We start from the raw sequence: 12,346 nt of genomic DNA on the forward strand, positions 1-12,346 counted from the left end.
ATCTTTCTATTAATGTGAACTTTTCTTGTGTTTAAATCTCTACAAGTGAAAAATAGAAATATAATTGATGTGAATCCCTGTCTTGTTTAGCAATAATTAATATTATTTTACATCTGGGGGAAAGCCTTATCTCATTAAAGAGGTACTTCCAATAACATTTTACTGTTTATTTTTAATAATTGTAGGAAGTTGCAATGTATTTATGTTGTTTTCATCCATTATAATGATTACTCAATCTAGATGATTAACAAAACAAAACAAAACACTAATGCTTTACAGTTACAGGACAGGGTTTAAAGAGATAGTTATAAAAAATGAAATAAGGCTGGGCATGGCAGCTCAAGCCTATAATCCCAGCACTTTGGGAGTCCGAGGCGGGTGGATCATGAGGTCAGGAGATCAAGACCATCCTGGCTAACAAGGTGAAACCCCGTCTGTACTAAAAAATACAAAAAAAATTAGCTGGGCATGATGGCGGGCGCCTGTAGTCCCAGCTACTCGGGAAGCTGAGGCAGGAGAATGGCATGAACCCTGAAGGCAGAGCTTGCAGTGAGCCGAGTTCCTGCCACTGCACTCCAGCCTGGGTGACAGGGCGAGACTCCGTCTCAAAAAAAAAAAAAAAATGAAATGAGGCAGAAATAGCCAAAAAACCCCAACAACATGTAAGTGAATTCTATAGATCTGTGGGTGGAATGTTTGGTGCACCATGTCAGGAAAGCTGAAGGATGAAGTGGGAAATATACCCAAACAAGGAACCCTTTACTTGGAGAAACAGGTATGATGGAAAAGAGAAGGGAGAGGGATGGACTATCTAATCTAGCATACACCAGGTTTCAGGAAGGCTCTTGACAATTTCTAATGACATCCTTATAAATAAGGCAAATATTTAATAATATGAGTTGACAACAGCACAATGATGCGGATTTGTAGCTGGGTGAACATGCTGTCTCAGAGCGTTGATAACGCAGCCAGAGGGAGGACCTGACTGGGTGAACATGCTGTCTCAGAGCGTTGATAACACAGCCAGAGGGAGGACCTGACTGAGGTTCCAATGTCTTTTGTCTGTTGTGTTTATCATTGGCTTGGGTTAAACTCATAGGAGACCTGCTTATCAAATGTGGGAAGGCGGCAGAGCTGGAGAAAACAGCTTATGTTATAAAGCAGGAAGACCAAGATTTAAAAATATTTTTCAAAATTGAGATGGACTGAAATCATGAAGATTAATGTCTTACATTTTAGTTCAGAATATTACTAGGATATAGGAAACTTGGTTTGATAGTAAAAGAAAAACATCTGGCCGATTATAATGGCTCAAAGGCTCAATGCAAATAAACAGTGATTAAAAAAAAAAAAAAGTCCGCCAGGCGCAGTGACTCATGCCTGTAATCTCAATACTTTGGGAGGTCAAGGCGGGAGGATCACTTGAAGCCAGGAGTTTGAAACCAGCCTGGACAATAAAATGAGACCCCCATCTCTACAGAAAATAAACCAGCCGGGCATGGCAGTGCACACCTGTGGTCCCAGCTACTCAGGAGGCTGAGGCGGGAGGATGGCTTAAGCCTAGGAGTTCAAGGCAGCAGTGAGCCGTGATCACACCACTGTATTCTAGCATAGATAACAGAGTGAGACCCCGTCTCTTAAAACAAAAAGTAATGGCTGGGCACAGTGGCTCACACCTATAATCCCAGCATTTTGGGAGGCCAAGGCTTGTTGATAGCTTGAGCTCAGGAGTTTGAGACCAGCCTGGGCAACATGGCAAAACCCAGTCTCTCCCTACAATACAAAAATCAGCTGGGCATGGTGGGGAGCACCTGTGGTCCCACCTACTTGAAAAGCTGAGGTGGGAGGATCACTGGAGCGTGGGAAGTTGAGGCTGCAGTGAGCCATGACTGGGACACTGTACTCCAGCCTTGGTGACAGAGTGAGATCCTGTCTCAAATAAATAAAAAAAAGATAAATAACAGGGTGGGCGCAGTGGCTCATGCCTGTAATCTCAGCACTTTTGGAGGCTGAGGCAGGTAGATCACCTGAGGTCAGGAGTTCAAGACCAACCTGGCCAACATGGTGAAACCCCATCTCTACTAAAAATACAAAAATTAGCCAGGCATGGTGATGTGCACCTGTACTCCTAGCTACTTGGGAGGCTGAGGCAAGAGAATTGCTTGAACCTGGGAGGCAGAGGTTCCAGTGAGCCGAGATCACACCACCACACTCCAGCCTGGGTGTCAGAGCAGGACTCCTCCTCAAAAAAAAAAAAAGGAAAAAGAAAAGGAAAAAAGATAAATAAATAAAAAGTAATGCCAGTTGAAGCTGTATTTAATAGAGATATTTTGAAACCTCACACTTGGAGTTCTATATTCAGTTCTTTATTTTTTTTTTATTTTTTTTATTTTTTTTTAGCTTTAGAGACAGGGTCTTACTCTGGTTCCCAGGCTGCAGTACAGTGGCTTGATCATAGTGCACTGTAATCTCCAACTCCAAGGCTCAGGCATCCTCCTGCCTCAGTCTCCCAAGTAGCTGGGACCACAGACCTGCACCACCATGCCCAGCTAATTTCTTTGTGGGTTTGTTGTTGTTGCTGTTTTTGTAGAAACAGAGTCTCACTATGTTTCCCAGAATCGTTTTGAACTCCTGGCCTCAAGTGATCCTCCTGCCTCAACCTCCCAAAGTACTGGGACTATAGGCATGAGCCACTGTGCCCAGCCCAGTTCTTTTTGAAAAAGAAAAGTGACAAGCAACTATCATGATGAATTGTTTAGAGCTAGGAAGGTCAAAGGAACTAATGTTTGTTGATAGTATGATTGTAAAGTCAGAACTATTTTCAGATGCAAAAAAACTGAAGCCAATTTATGCTGCCCAAAGTGAAAAGGAGAAAGTCGTTCTAAATATATTGGGGTTCCTCATGGAAAGCAGGAATACAGTTAGTCTTGGGAAGGACCAGAAACAATCTAGACAATGAGCAATCTGTGGTCACTAATTCTCTGGAAGGAAGGCATTGTTATTCATGCTGACAGATGGGGAAGACTGAGGCACGAAGCATACAGGTTCATATATGTACACTTACAGGTACATAGCCTGTAAGTGTCGACGTGAAAATTCAAAGCCAGGGCTTTCTGTTCTGAAGCCAGCTCCCTCACCACCTTTATCCGGCTTCTTGGTGCCCACAATTCTATTCTACCAAACCTATTTCAAAGGACTCTACCAGCACAAAGTATGATCCTGAGGAACAGGAGCATCCACGGGAGAGTGCTGCTCACTGAGCCCCCCTGCACCATGTGGGGAGCCCAGCGCTTGCGCACTGCTGACAGGCAGCCTGGGATTTGAGGATGAGCGTGACCTGCCCCAGCTCCCCCAGCTAAGAGGCAGTGAACTCACAAGCCAAACCAAGGTCGTTCCCCCTCCACACCAGGTCATCTCGCTCATCACTGCCTCCCCATTACAGAGCAAACTATATTTGTTTGCATGGAATGGGGACATCCAATGTGCCCTGTCCAACGTGCCCCTTACTGTGGTGGGGGCATTACTGTTGCTGTCTGCCTCTTACAGCAGCTTTGTAAGGGAGCTGTTCCTTCCCCATTTTATGTATGAAAAACAAAGACTCAAAGTGGGGCCTGAGAAGCATGCCAGAAGCCTCAAGTATCAGGAGCCAAGTTGTGGGCTGCTTCTGAGGCCACAGGGCATGTGTTTGCCCTGTGCCTCACACACTTTGGGAGTAACAGCTTCTAGGAAGCATACAGTGGTGTCATGGCCACTTACAGATGGACACTCTAGTGTACAGATTTTGATTTTTACTGGGATACCTCAGAAAAATGGGGAAATTGTCCAGAACTGGAAAAAGATTTTACATGATTTTTCAAATGCTCTGAAAATCTCAGATGTATTGAAGTGGTTTTTAGAGCATTCGAAGTGACACTAAAGAAGAGGGGAACTTCTGCTCAGGCCGGCACCTTTGACAGCTCTTCCTGTGGGATTAGATGGGCCACAGCCCTGTGGGAACCGCAGGGGCCCTAGGCGACTGACCCGAGCTGGCCCTTTGTTTCTCCTCACTGTCCCAGTGTTGTTGTCTTGCTGTCCAAGGGCCACGGTCACATGGCCTCAGCTCCACTGCAAGGGCTGTGGGGTTTTTGTTTTCTGTGGACGAAGACAGGCTGGCACAGGGCAGTGGCCACTCTGCTCTTCAGAGCCAGACATGATTCTGTTCACAAGGGCCACACCAGGCCATGCAGGCCAGGAGAGGCAGCTCTCTTGAGGAGAGCTGAAGGCCATCAGGGGCAGAACTGGCTCCATCATTTGTAGGTCCCAGTGCAAAATGAAAATATGGGGTCCATGTTCAAAAATCATTAAGAATTCCAGCACAGCAACCACAGAGCATTAAAGCAAGCATGGGCCCTTCTGAGTGGGGGCCCTTGTGACTGCACAGGCATATATATGCCAGGGAGCCAGCCCTGGCACGGGGAGTTGAGGGGCTTTCCCTTTGCGATGAAGGAGAGGGGTCTGTTAATTCCTCTGATCCCCAAGACAGAAGGGGTGCACTTACAGCTGGGACCAGTCTGGTTTTCTTAACCCTGGCCCAAGAAGGCAAACTTTCCATCCCTTCTCTCAGGCTGAACTGTCTCCAAAGCATTGACAGTTGGGCTTTGGCAAGCAGGGGTGCTACTGAGTGTGTATGTCCCTCTGGACATGTGTCCCAAAGCCATACATTTCAGAACTTGCCAGTGACTGTGCTGACATCCACTCGTACTCAGTAAGTGTTTATGTACCAAATCCCATGCTCACTCAGGATGGACATATGAGGCCACAGATCAGGGATCTAGTGGAGGAAATAATGTGCAGAGGAGTCAGCCCCGTAGAGGGTGACAAGTGCTGTGGGAAAGCCAGGTGTGGCACTGCAGGAACCCAAGGAAGAAGGGCCCAGCACTGCAGAGGGAGCTGTTGGAACTGAGGCTCGGAGCACCAGTAGGAGTTTCCCAGAGAAAGGGGGGGTGGGCTAGTCCCATCAGTGAGCCTGCCGTGTGCATATTGGCAAGATATGTCTGCTAGGGTGTGAAGAGCATTGTCCTTTGGCCAGTGGGGGAAAGCAGCTGATGGTGAGGGCCATGGAGACAAGAGGAGTGGGCTGAGGAGGGAGGGGAGAGTGGCTGGCTTGGGCCACAGTGGTGAAATATACCCGCCAACCAAAGGGGTCTGGCCATTGTTTGGTAAGTGGGTTCCATTCTTTGGTGGCAGGAGTTGAGAGGGCTATGGTCAAGTCAGGGAATGGTGGTGGGGGTAGACAAGAATACCGAGCATAGCTGGAGGGTCTGGGGACGCCCCTGGAGAAGAAGGATTAGGAAAAGCAGGCAGGGTTCAGCTGTCATCAGGGATCTCAGGGTCTGGCCTGTGGACAAGGACATAGCCCGTGTGAGGGGCAGCCAGATGGACCTCGCCTGCTCATTATCACAGCTTCCTGCAGAGGTGGAGGAGGTGCAGGCTGTGGTTCTGTGACAACCCTGTGTGCTCTGGGTCAAGATAGATGTCTAGCAAGAAGCAGACATCCCAGCCCCTGAGGGGCTGAGGGGCAGGGAGGTCCTCAAAGAGGAGTAGGCTTAAATCAAACCTTGAAAGCCCCAAATCCAATGAGATTCTCTTTCCCAGTTTTCAGTTGTTTCCCTAATTTTCCTCCCTTTATCCTACACCAACCATCAGAAGTCAGTTTACTTAGGAACTGGCTTCAACAAATCAGTATGCAAGTGGCTGGCTGTGAGGCTAGCACGGACGTCCAGCACAAAGCAGCCAGTGAACCCTGTCGTGGACTTCTCACAGCACCCCCTCCCTGCTCCTGTCCACTCCTTGGGGCCCTGTAGCCTGTGCCCATCCCAGCTCCTTTTTTGTTGAGATCTGAGTGGATTTGGCATCTGCATTGGATAGCCCTGGATCTGGTGGGTTTGGGTGGGGGCTGGGCAGCCCTTTTGAAAGGGTACATCAGGCCAGCAGCCCCACAGGGGAACTGGGAGAATCCCAATGAAGTTCTAATAACAAGACTGGGCGGGAGGGGTGCTGTGTCTGTGACCTTCCTCTGGAATCTTGGAGCGAGTGAATGGAAAGTCTCCAGGAACTGGGGAGCCTTCAGTATCAGTTGAAGTTCTCAGGAATCAGGGAAGGGACTCGAAGAGGCCTCATTCCAGCTGCCTTCCAGCCTCTCTGGATTCTTTCCAAATCCAGTAGGGAAAATGGACCCTCTGAAAGGAGGGGTAAGCGAACAGATTTCCTTGCTGGTCCTGAAGTGCTTTTTATAGCACTTCCTGTGCCCAGCAGGAGCTGAGACCCAGTGGCTGAAACAGACAGAACATTCTCTGGTTATCAGGCGTCTGGCTGCACTCCAGGCTGCATAGGGCCAGACAGATAGCACCTCACTTGGACCGAAGCCTTGGCTAGGGAAGGCCTCAGGACCTGCTTGAAAGCTGGGCCCTCCTTGTTTGCCCAGCTGGGCAGACAGTGCCTGAGTGTTTCTACAGGCTGGTGATTGGGCACCAGCACTTTAGGGGTGCTCTAACCTCCCACTTTCTCCTGGACACTTCAGCAAGATTCTAGAGACTTAACTCTCACTTTCATTGCTTTAACCCCAAGGCAGGCAAGTTTCCATGGGAGAAGGTTATACTCACAGGTGTGCACTCCCCACAGTCTTTCAATAACTAAATGCCTTTGGCCCTTGGTCCAGGTCATTCCTCTGTAGTGTATTCAGTTTCTGACCTGCAGATGCCTCTGTGGGGCACAGGCTTTTCATTGAGCAAGTCCAGCAAGTTGTAGCCCTAGGAGTACAGGGTTTCAGCTGTAACTTGAAGCAAGCTACAGGTAGCTTCAAGCATGTCACTGTAGTGGGAGCTTCCAGCGAGTAGTAATAGGAGATGCAAGCAAGTTTATCTGGGCCTCAGAAGGGAGGAATGGCATCTGCTCCTCAAAAGCTCCATTCACTTCTGCATTCTTGATGGCCCCTTGGGTGGCTTCGAGCAGGCATAGTCCCCACTCTCATCTCATCTGCAGGCTCAAATCATTCCCAGCCCATGGCAGAAAGATGTAGAGATGCCTCTGGTCACCACTTTGGGGATTACTATCAAGGGGTCCCTTTAGTAAGCCAGGCTGGCTCTCCCTCTGTACCCCGATGAGGTAGACCTCATTCCCCCTTCTAGGAGGTGATACGCTAAGGAGAGCGCAGGCCCTGCTTTAGGCCTGGCCCCACTCCTCATCAGCCGTGTGACCATGATTCAATCCACCAATCCTGTTTTCTCTGGTAAAATGAGGACACTTCCTTCTAGGGCGTTTAAAAGAGATGCTTGTGGAAAAGTCCAGCACAGTGCCTGGTACATAGTAGGTACTTGGCAACTAATAACTATTAGTGGTTTGGTTTTGTTTTGTATTTTTCTTTTTGAGACAAGATCTCACTCTGTCGTCCAAGCTGGAGTGCAGTGACATGATCATGGCTCACTGCAACCTCCCCTTCCCGGGCTCAAGCAGTCCTCCCACCTCAGCCTTCTGAGTAGCTGGGACCACCGGCATGTGCCACAACACCGAGCTAATTTTTCATACTTTTGGTAGAGATGGGGTTTTTCCATGTTGTCCAGGCTGGTCTCAAACTCCTGGCCTCAAGTGATCCTCCCAGTCTGCCCACCTCGACCTCCCAAAGGGCTGGAATTACAGGCGTGAGCCAGTACGCCCATCCTATTCGTGTTATCCTTTAACCAATTTCATTGTCCAAGTGGATCGAATCTTTACTTACCTTGAGAGACTCCCTGTACCTCGAGACCTTGGAACTTAGCCTCAGAGTTGTTTCTGTCAACCTTTCCCCTTTGCCTCCTCCTACTCTTCCTGCCCCACAGAGATGGAAGGTGAGGTGGAGCTAGCCCAAGCTGTGCAGCTGGCCTAGTCCCCCGATTGTCTTCTGATCCTGCGCTCCTAGCTATCCTCAGCTCACCTATCCAAAAGCCTCTCCTGTTGAACCTCTTGGCTAATGCTAAGTCCTGGGCGTCTGTCGTCAAGCCTTTGAAGCAGCAGTTTGCTGCCATGAAGGACTTTCTGCAGGACTTAGAGAGCAGGATCTATCCTACTGCTCAGTCCCATACCTTCTACCCTCTCCCCGTGTCCTTAGATGTCACAGCATCTGAAGGGAGGCCTTTTAGAACCAGTAAAAATCTCAAAGTAATAGGGATCTATTTGTTTAGAAACAGGTATTTATAATGTTCTCAAAAAACGAACATCGTGGGCTGGGCACAGTGGCTCACGCCTGTGATCTCAACACTTTGGGAAGCTGACGCGGGTGGATCACTTGAGGTCTGCAGTTCGAGCTGACCTGCCTGGCCAACACAGTGAAACCATGTCTCTACCAAAGATACCAAAATTAGCCAGCCATGGTGGCAGGCACCTGTAATCCCAGCTATTCGGGAGGCTGAGGTGGGAGAATCGCTTGCACCTGGGAGGCAGAAGCTGCAGTGAGCCGAGATGGTGCCACGGCACTCCAGCCTGGGTGACAGAGAGAGACTCTATCTCAAAACAACAACAACAACAACAACAAAAACATTGTTACCTGAAGATAGTCCAGTAAATCAGGTGAATGATGACATTTTAAAAATTAGCTATAATGACTGGGTGCAGTGGCTCATGCCTGTAACCCCAGTGCTTTGGGAGGCCGAGGTGGGCGGATCATGAGGTCAGGAGATCCTGGCCAACATGGTGAAACCCCATCTCTACTAAAAATACAAAAATTAGCTGGGTGTGGTGGCACGCACCCATAATCCCAGCTACTCGGGAGGCTGAGGCAGGAGAATTACTTGAACCCAGGAGGTAGAGATTGCAGTGAGCTGAGAGCATGCCATTGCACTCCAGCCTGGCAATAGAGCGAGACTCCACCTCAAAAAAAAAAAAAAAAGCTTTATTCCAACCCAAATAATAGAATTAAGAATAGTAATAGCTGAAAGTGGTTTCTAACCTATTCTGAGCTTCAGAATGATCTGAGGAGCCTTTTGAAAAATAAAGACATTTGGACCCAGATCCAGTGAGTCCGTTTGTGGGATGGGCCAGGCCTCTGTCTGTTTAGGGAGTAAGGGAGAACCCACCCCTGAGTAAAACTTCACAACGGCATTTCATCAGGGTGCACAGGCCACCTGTCTGTGTGTCTTCATAGAATCCACAGTGCCTTGCTCCAAGGGACCTGCGGGGTGATTCAAACCTCACATGGCTCTCCTCGGAGGGGTGAGGAGGGGAGGGTGGGGGAGTCAGGCTCTAGTTCCTGAATCAGACCAAGCCTCATCCTTGCTTTCCCTCCATCCCAGCCCTGTGGGCAGCTGACAGGCATCCCTCCCGCACCATCTGCCACCCAACCAGGCCCTCCTTGAGCCTGTTTCCAAGGCAAGCTGTGAGAAGCTCCTGAATGAGAAACATTTCCTTATATATTCTGTTTAAAAAGAAAAGGTCTGTCCATGTGCACAGTGCATTTCATCAGTGGCGACTCGTCTTTAGGACCTCACGGCATGGGGGGTTGTGAAAGATGCAGCTATGGTAAGCACTCACAGAGGAGGAATTGGGGCACGGGGGGCTCGGGGGTGTCTGAAGAACAAGCTCTGGAGTCCGCTGAGCCCTTTGCCAGCAGGCACGGAGCCCTCTCTACAGTGGGCCAGGTGGGTCCCCTTCACCCAAGCACCCTGTGAGAGTGCCACCATGCTCCTGCATCTAGTATCGTGCCTGGCACAGAGGCAGTGCCCAAGAAATATTTGTCCACTGAATGACTTTTTAAATGAGCAGAGAAGAGGCATCTGCATTGGGGCTGGGAAGAGGATACGATAAAAGAGAAAAGAAAGGGAGAACAAGAACTGTGTGAACTCGAGGAAGTCCTGTACCTTTCTGCAGAGGTTCATTTCCTCAGGATCATGAGGATGCAGAGATAATGAATGTTTAAAAACTCATCTGTCAAACGTGAGCCCACCTGTGCATTCTCTTCTCCAGGAATTGTGGGAGCTTGCTGGTTCTGAGGTCTCTTCCTACTCAGGCCACCTCGGTGGTTCTACTTGTGTGCATGGAGAGGGCTGGAGTTCGCAGCTGCTCTTCATCAAGGGCCCTGCCCCTGAGTGAATGGGAGACCCTGACTTGCCACAGCCATGATGTCCCTTCTCTTCCTTCTGCCCAGGCATCTTTTGAGGTGTCAGTGGAGGCCCGAAGCTGCCCCAGCAGACACACAGAGCACGTGTTTGCCCTGCGGCCGGTGGGATTCCGGGACAGCCTGGAGGTGGGGGTCACCTACAACTGCACGTGCGGCTGCAGCGTGGGGCTGGAACCCAACAGCGCCAGGTGCAGCGGGAGCGGGACCTATGTCTGCGGCCTGTGTGAGTGCAGCCTCGGCTACCTGGGCACCAGGTGTGAGTGCCAGGATGGGGAGAACCACAGCGTGTACCAGAACCTGTGCCGGGAGGCAGAGGGCAAGCCACTGTGCAGCGGGCGCGGGGAGTGCAGCTGCAACCAGTGCTCCTGCTTCGAGAGTGAGTTCGGGAAGATCTACGGGCCTTTCTGTGAGTGCGACAACTTCTCCTGTGCCAGGAACAAGGGAGTCCTCTGCTCAGGTAAGTGTCCCCAGCAAGCGCCTTAGCTCTGAGCCAGGCCCGGATGCTGTTAGGACACCCTCCCAAAGCCTGCCTTTTACTCGGTGGTGGTAGAAACTGTCACTACCATGGCTCTCCTTGGAGAAGACAGTGGGCAAGCCTTGCCGCCCGCAGGCAGGAGGTGGGGACCAGTGTGCAGAATACAAAAGCAGAAGGCATTGCCATAAATTGTGGACTCTTAGAGTTCGAGGGGCCTGCCTGCGGGTCATCCACCTTACTTCCCAATTCATGCAGGACTGGCCTGCACGGCATTCCTGACAGGTAGAGATGGTCAGCCTCTTGATTGCCTCCTCGGATGGGGAGCTCACTGGGGCTGGTAGTGGCCATCTGCCCCTTAGCCAATGGATTCATATCTTATTGCTGCTCCCACAGCTCACCACAAACCTGCTGGCTTAAAATGATACACATTTAATCCATTACAGTTCTGGAGGCCAGAAGTCTGAAATGGATCTTATTTGGCTAGAATCAAGGTGCCAGCAGGGCTGCACACCTCTTAGAAGCTCCGGGGGAGAGTTCGTGTCCCGGCCTTTTCCAGTTCCTAGAGGCCACCTATATTCTTTGACTCGCAGCTCCTTCTTCCATTTTCAAAACCAGCAGAGTAACATCCTCAAATCTCTCTGACTCTGACCTCTGCTTCTGTTGCCACATCCTTCTCCCCCTCCTATGGACCCTTGTGGTTACAAGGGACCCTCAGTCGAACCCTGGAAAGTCTCCCTATCCCCAGGTCCTCAGCTTACTCATACCTGCACAGCCCCTTTCACCATGTAAGGCCACACAGTCACAGGGCCAAGGGATTAGGATGTGGACATCTCTGGGTGCTCTTATTTTTTCCTGTCAGAAATCCTCTTTTTTTTTTTTTGAGACCGAGTCTCGCTCTGTCGCCCAGGCTGGAGTGCAGTGGCCGGATCTCAGCTCACTGCAAGCTCCGCCTCCCGGGTTTATGCCATTCTCCTGCCTCAGCCTCCCGAGTAGCTGGGACTACAGGCGCCCGCCACTTCGCCCAGCTAGTTTTTTGTATTTTTTTTTTTTTTAGTAGAGACGGGGTTTCACCGTGTTAGCCAGGATGGTTTCGATCTCCTGACCTCGTGATCCACCCGTCTCGGCCTCCCAAAGTGCTGGGATTACAGGCTTGAGCCACCGCGCCCGGCCTTTTTTTTTTTTTTTTAAAAGGGAGTCTCACTCTGTTGCCTGGGCTGGAGTGCAGTGGCACAATCTTGACTCACTACAACCTCTGCCTCCCTAGTAGCTGGGATTATAGGCACCCGCCACCACACCTGGCTACTTTTTGTATTTTTAGTAAAGATGGGGTTTCACCATGTTGGCCAGGCTGGTCTTGAACTCCTGACCTCAAGTGATCCACCCACCTCAGCCTCCCAAAGTGCTGGGATTACAGGCGTGAGCCACTGTGCCCGGTCCAGAATTCCTCTTTATATTGAAGAGAAACTTGTTTCTCAATAACTTCCACCCAATGGTTAACATTCTAGAGTCCCTCTTCCACGTCACAAGCTGTCAAACATCTGAAAGCTTCTTTATGGTTCTCTGTTCTCTCTTCTGATGTAGGCTAGACAGCCCAAGTCTCTTCCTTGTCTGAGGGTGCTATCATTTGTGAAGCATGCTTCACAGAATCAAGCGCGTTACTTGTCATGCTGGATAATGAGGGCTTGGTCCACGGTTCAGCGGAGCATTCATTTCCTGTGATTTGGACATTTCACTTCCGTGGATGT

The 12,346-nt window shown here is 49.9% G+C and overlaps 1 protein-coding gene across 1 annotated transcript in view; it reads left to right on the forward strand.

The window, feature by feature from the left end:
• Positions 1–12,346, forward strand: part of ITGB5 (integrin subunit beta 5) — a 123,913-nt gene that overhangs the window by 80,671 nt on the left and 30,896 nt on the right. Inside the window, exon 10 of the mRNA XM_033210969.1 lies at positions 10,154–10,583. Coding sequence (XP_033066860.1) covers positions 10,154–10,583 — 430 coding nt within the window. The remainder of the gene's footprint in view (positions 1–10,153; positions 10,584–12,346) is intronic.

The sequence above is a fragment of the Trachypithecus francoisi genome, unplaced genomic scaffold, assembly GCF_009764315.1.
Source record: "Trachypithecus francoisi isolate TF-2019V2 unplaced genomic scaffold, Tfra_2.0 Lachesis_group0, whole genome shotgun sequence".
Taxonomy (NCBI): Eukaryota; Metazoa; Chordata; class Mammalia; order Primates; family Cercopithecidae; genus Trachypithecus; species Trachypithecus francoisi.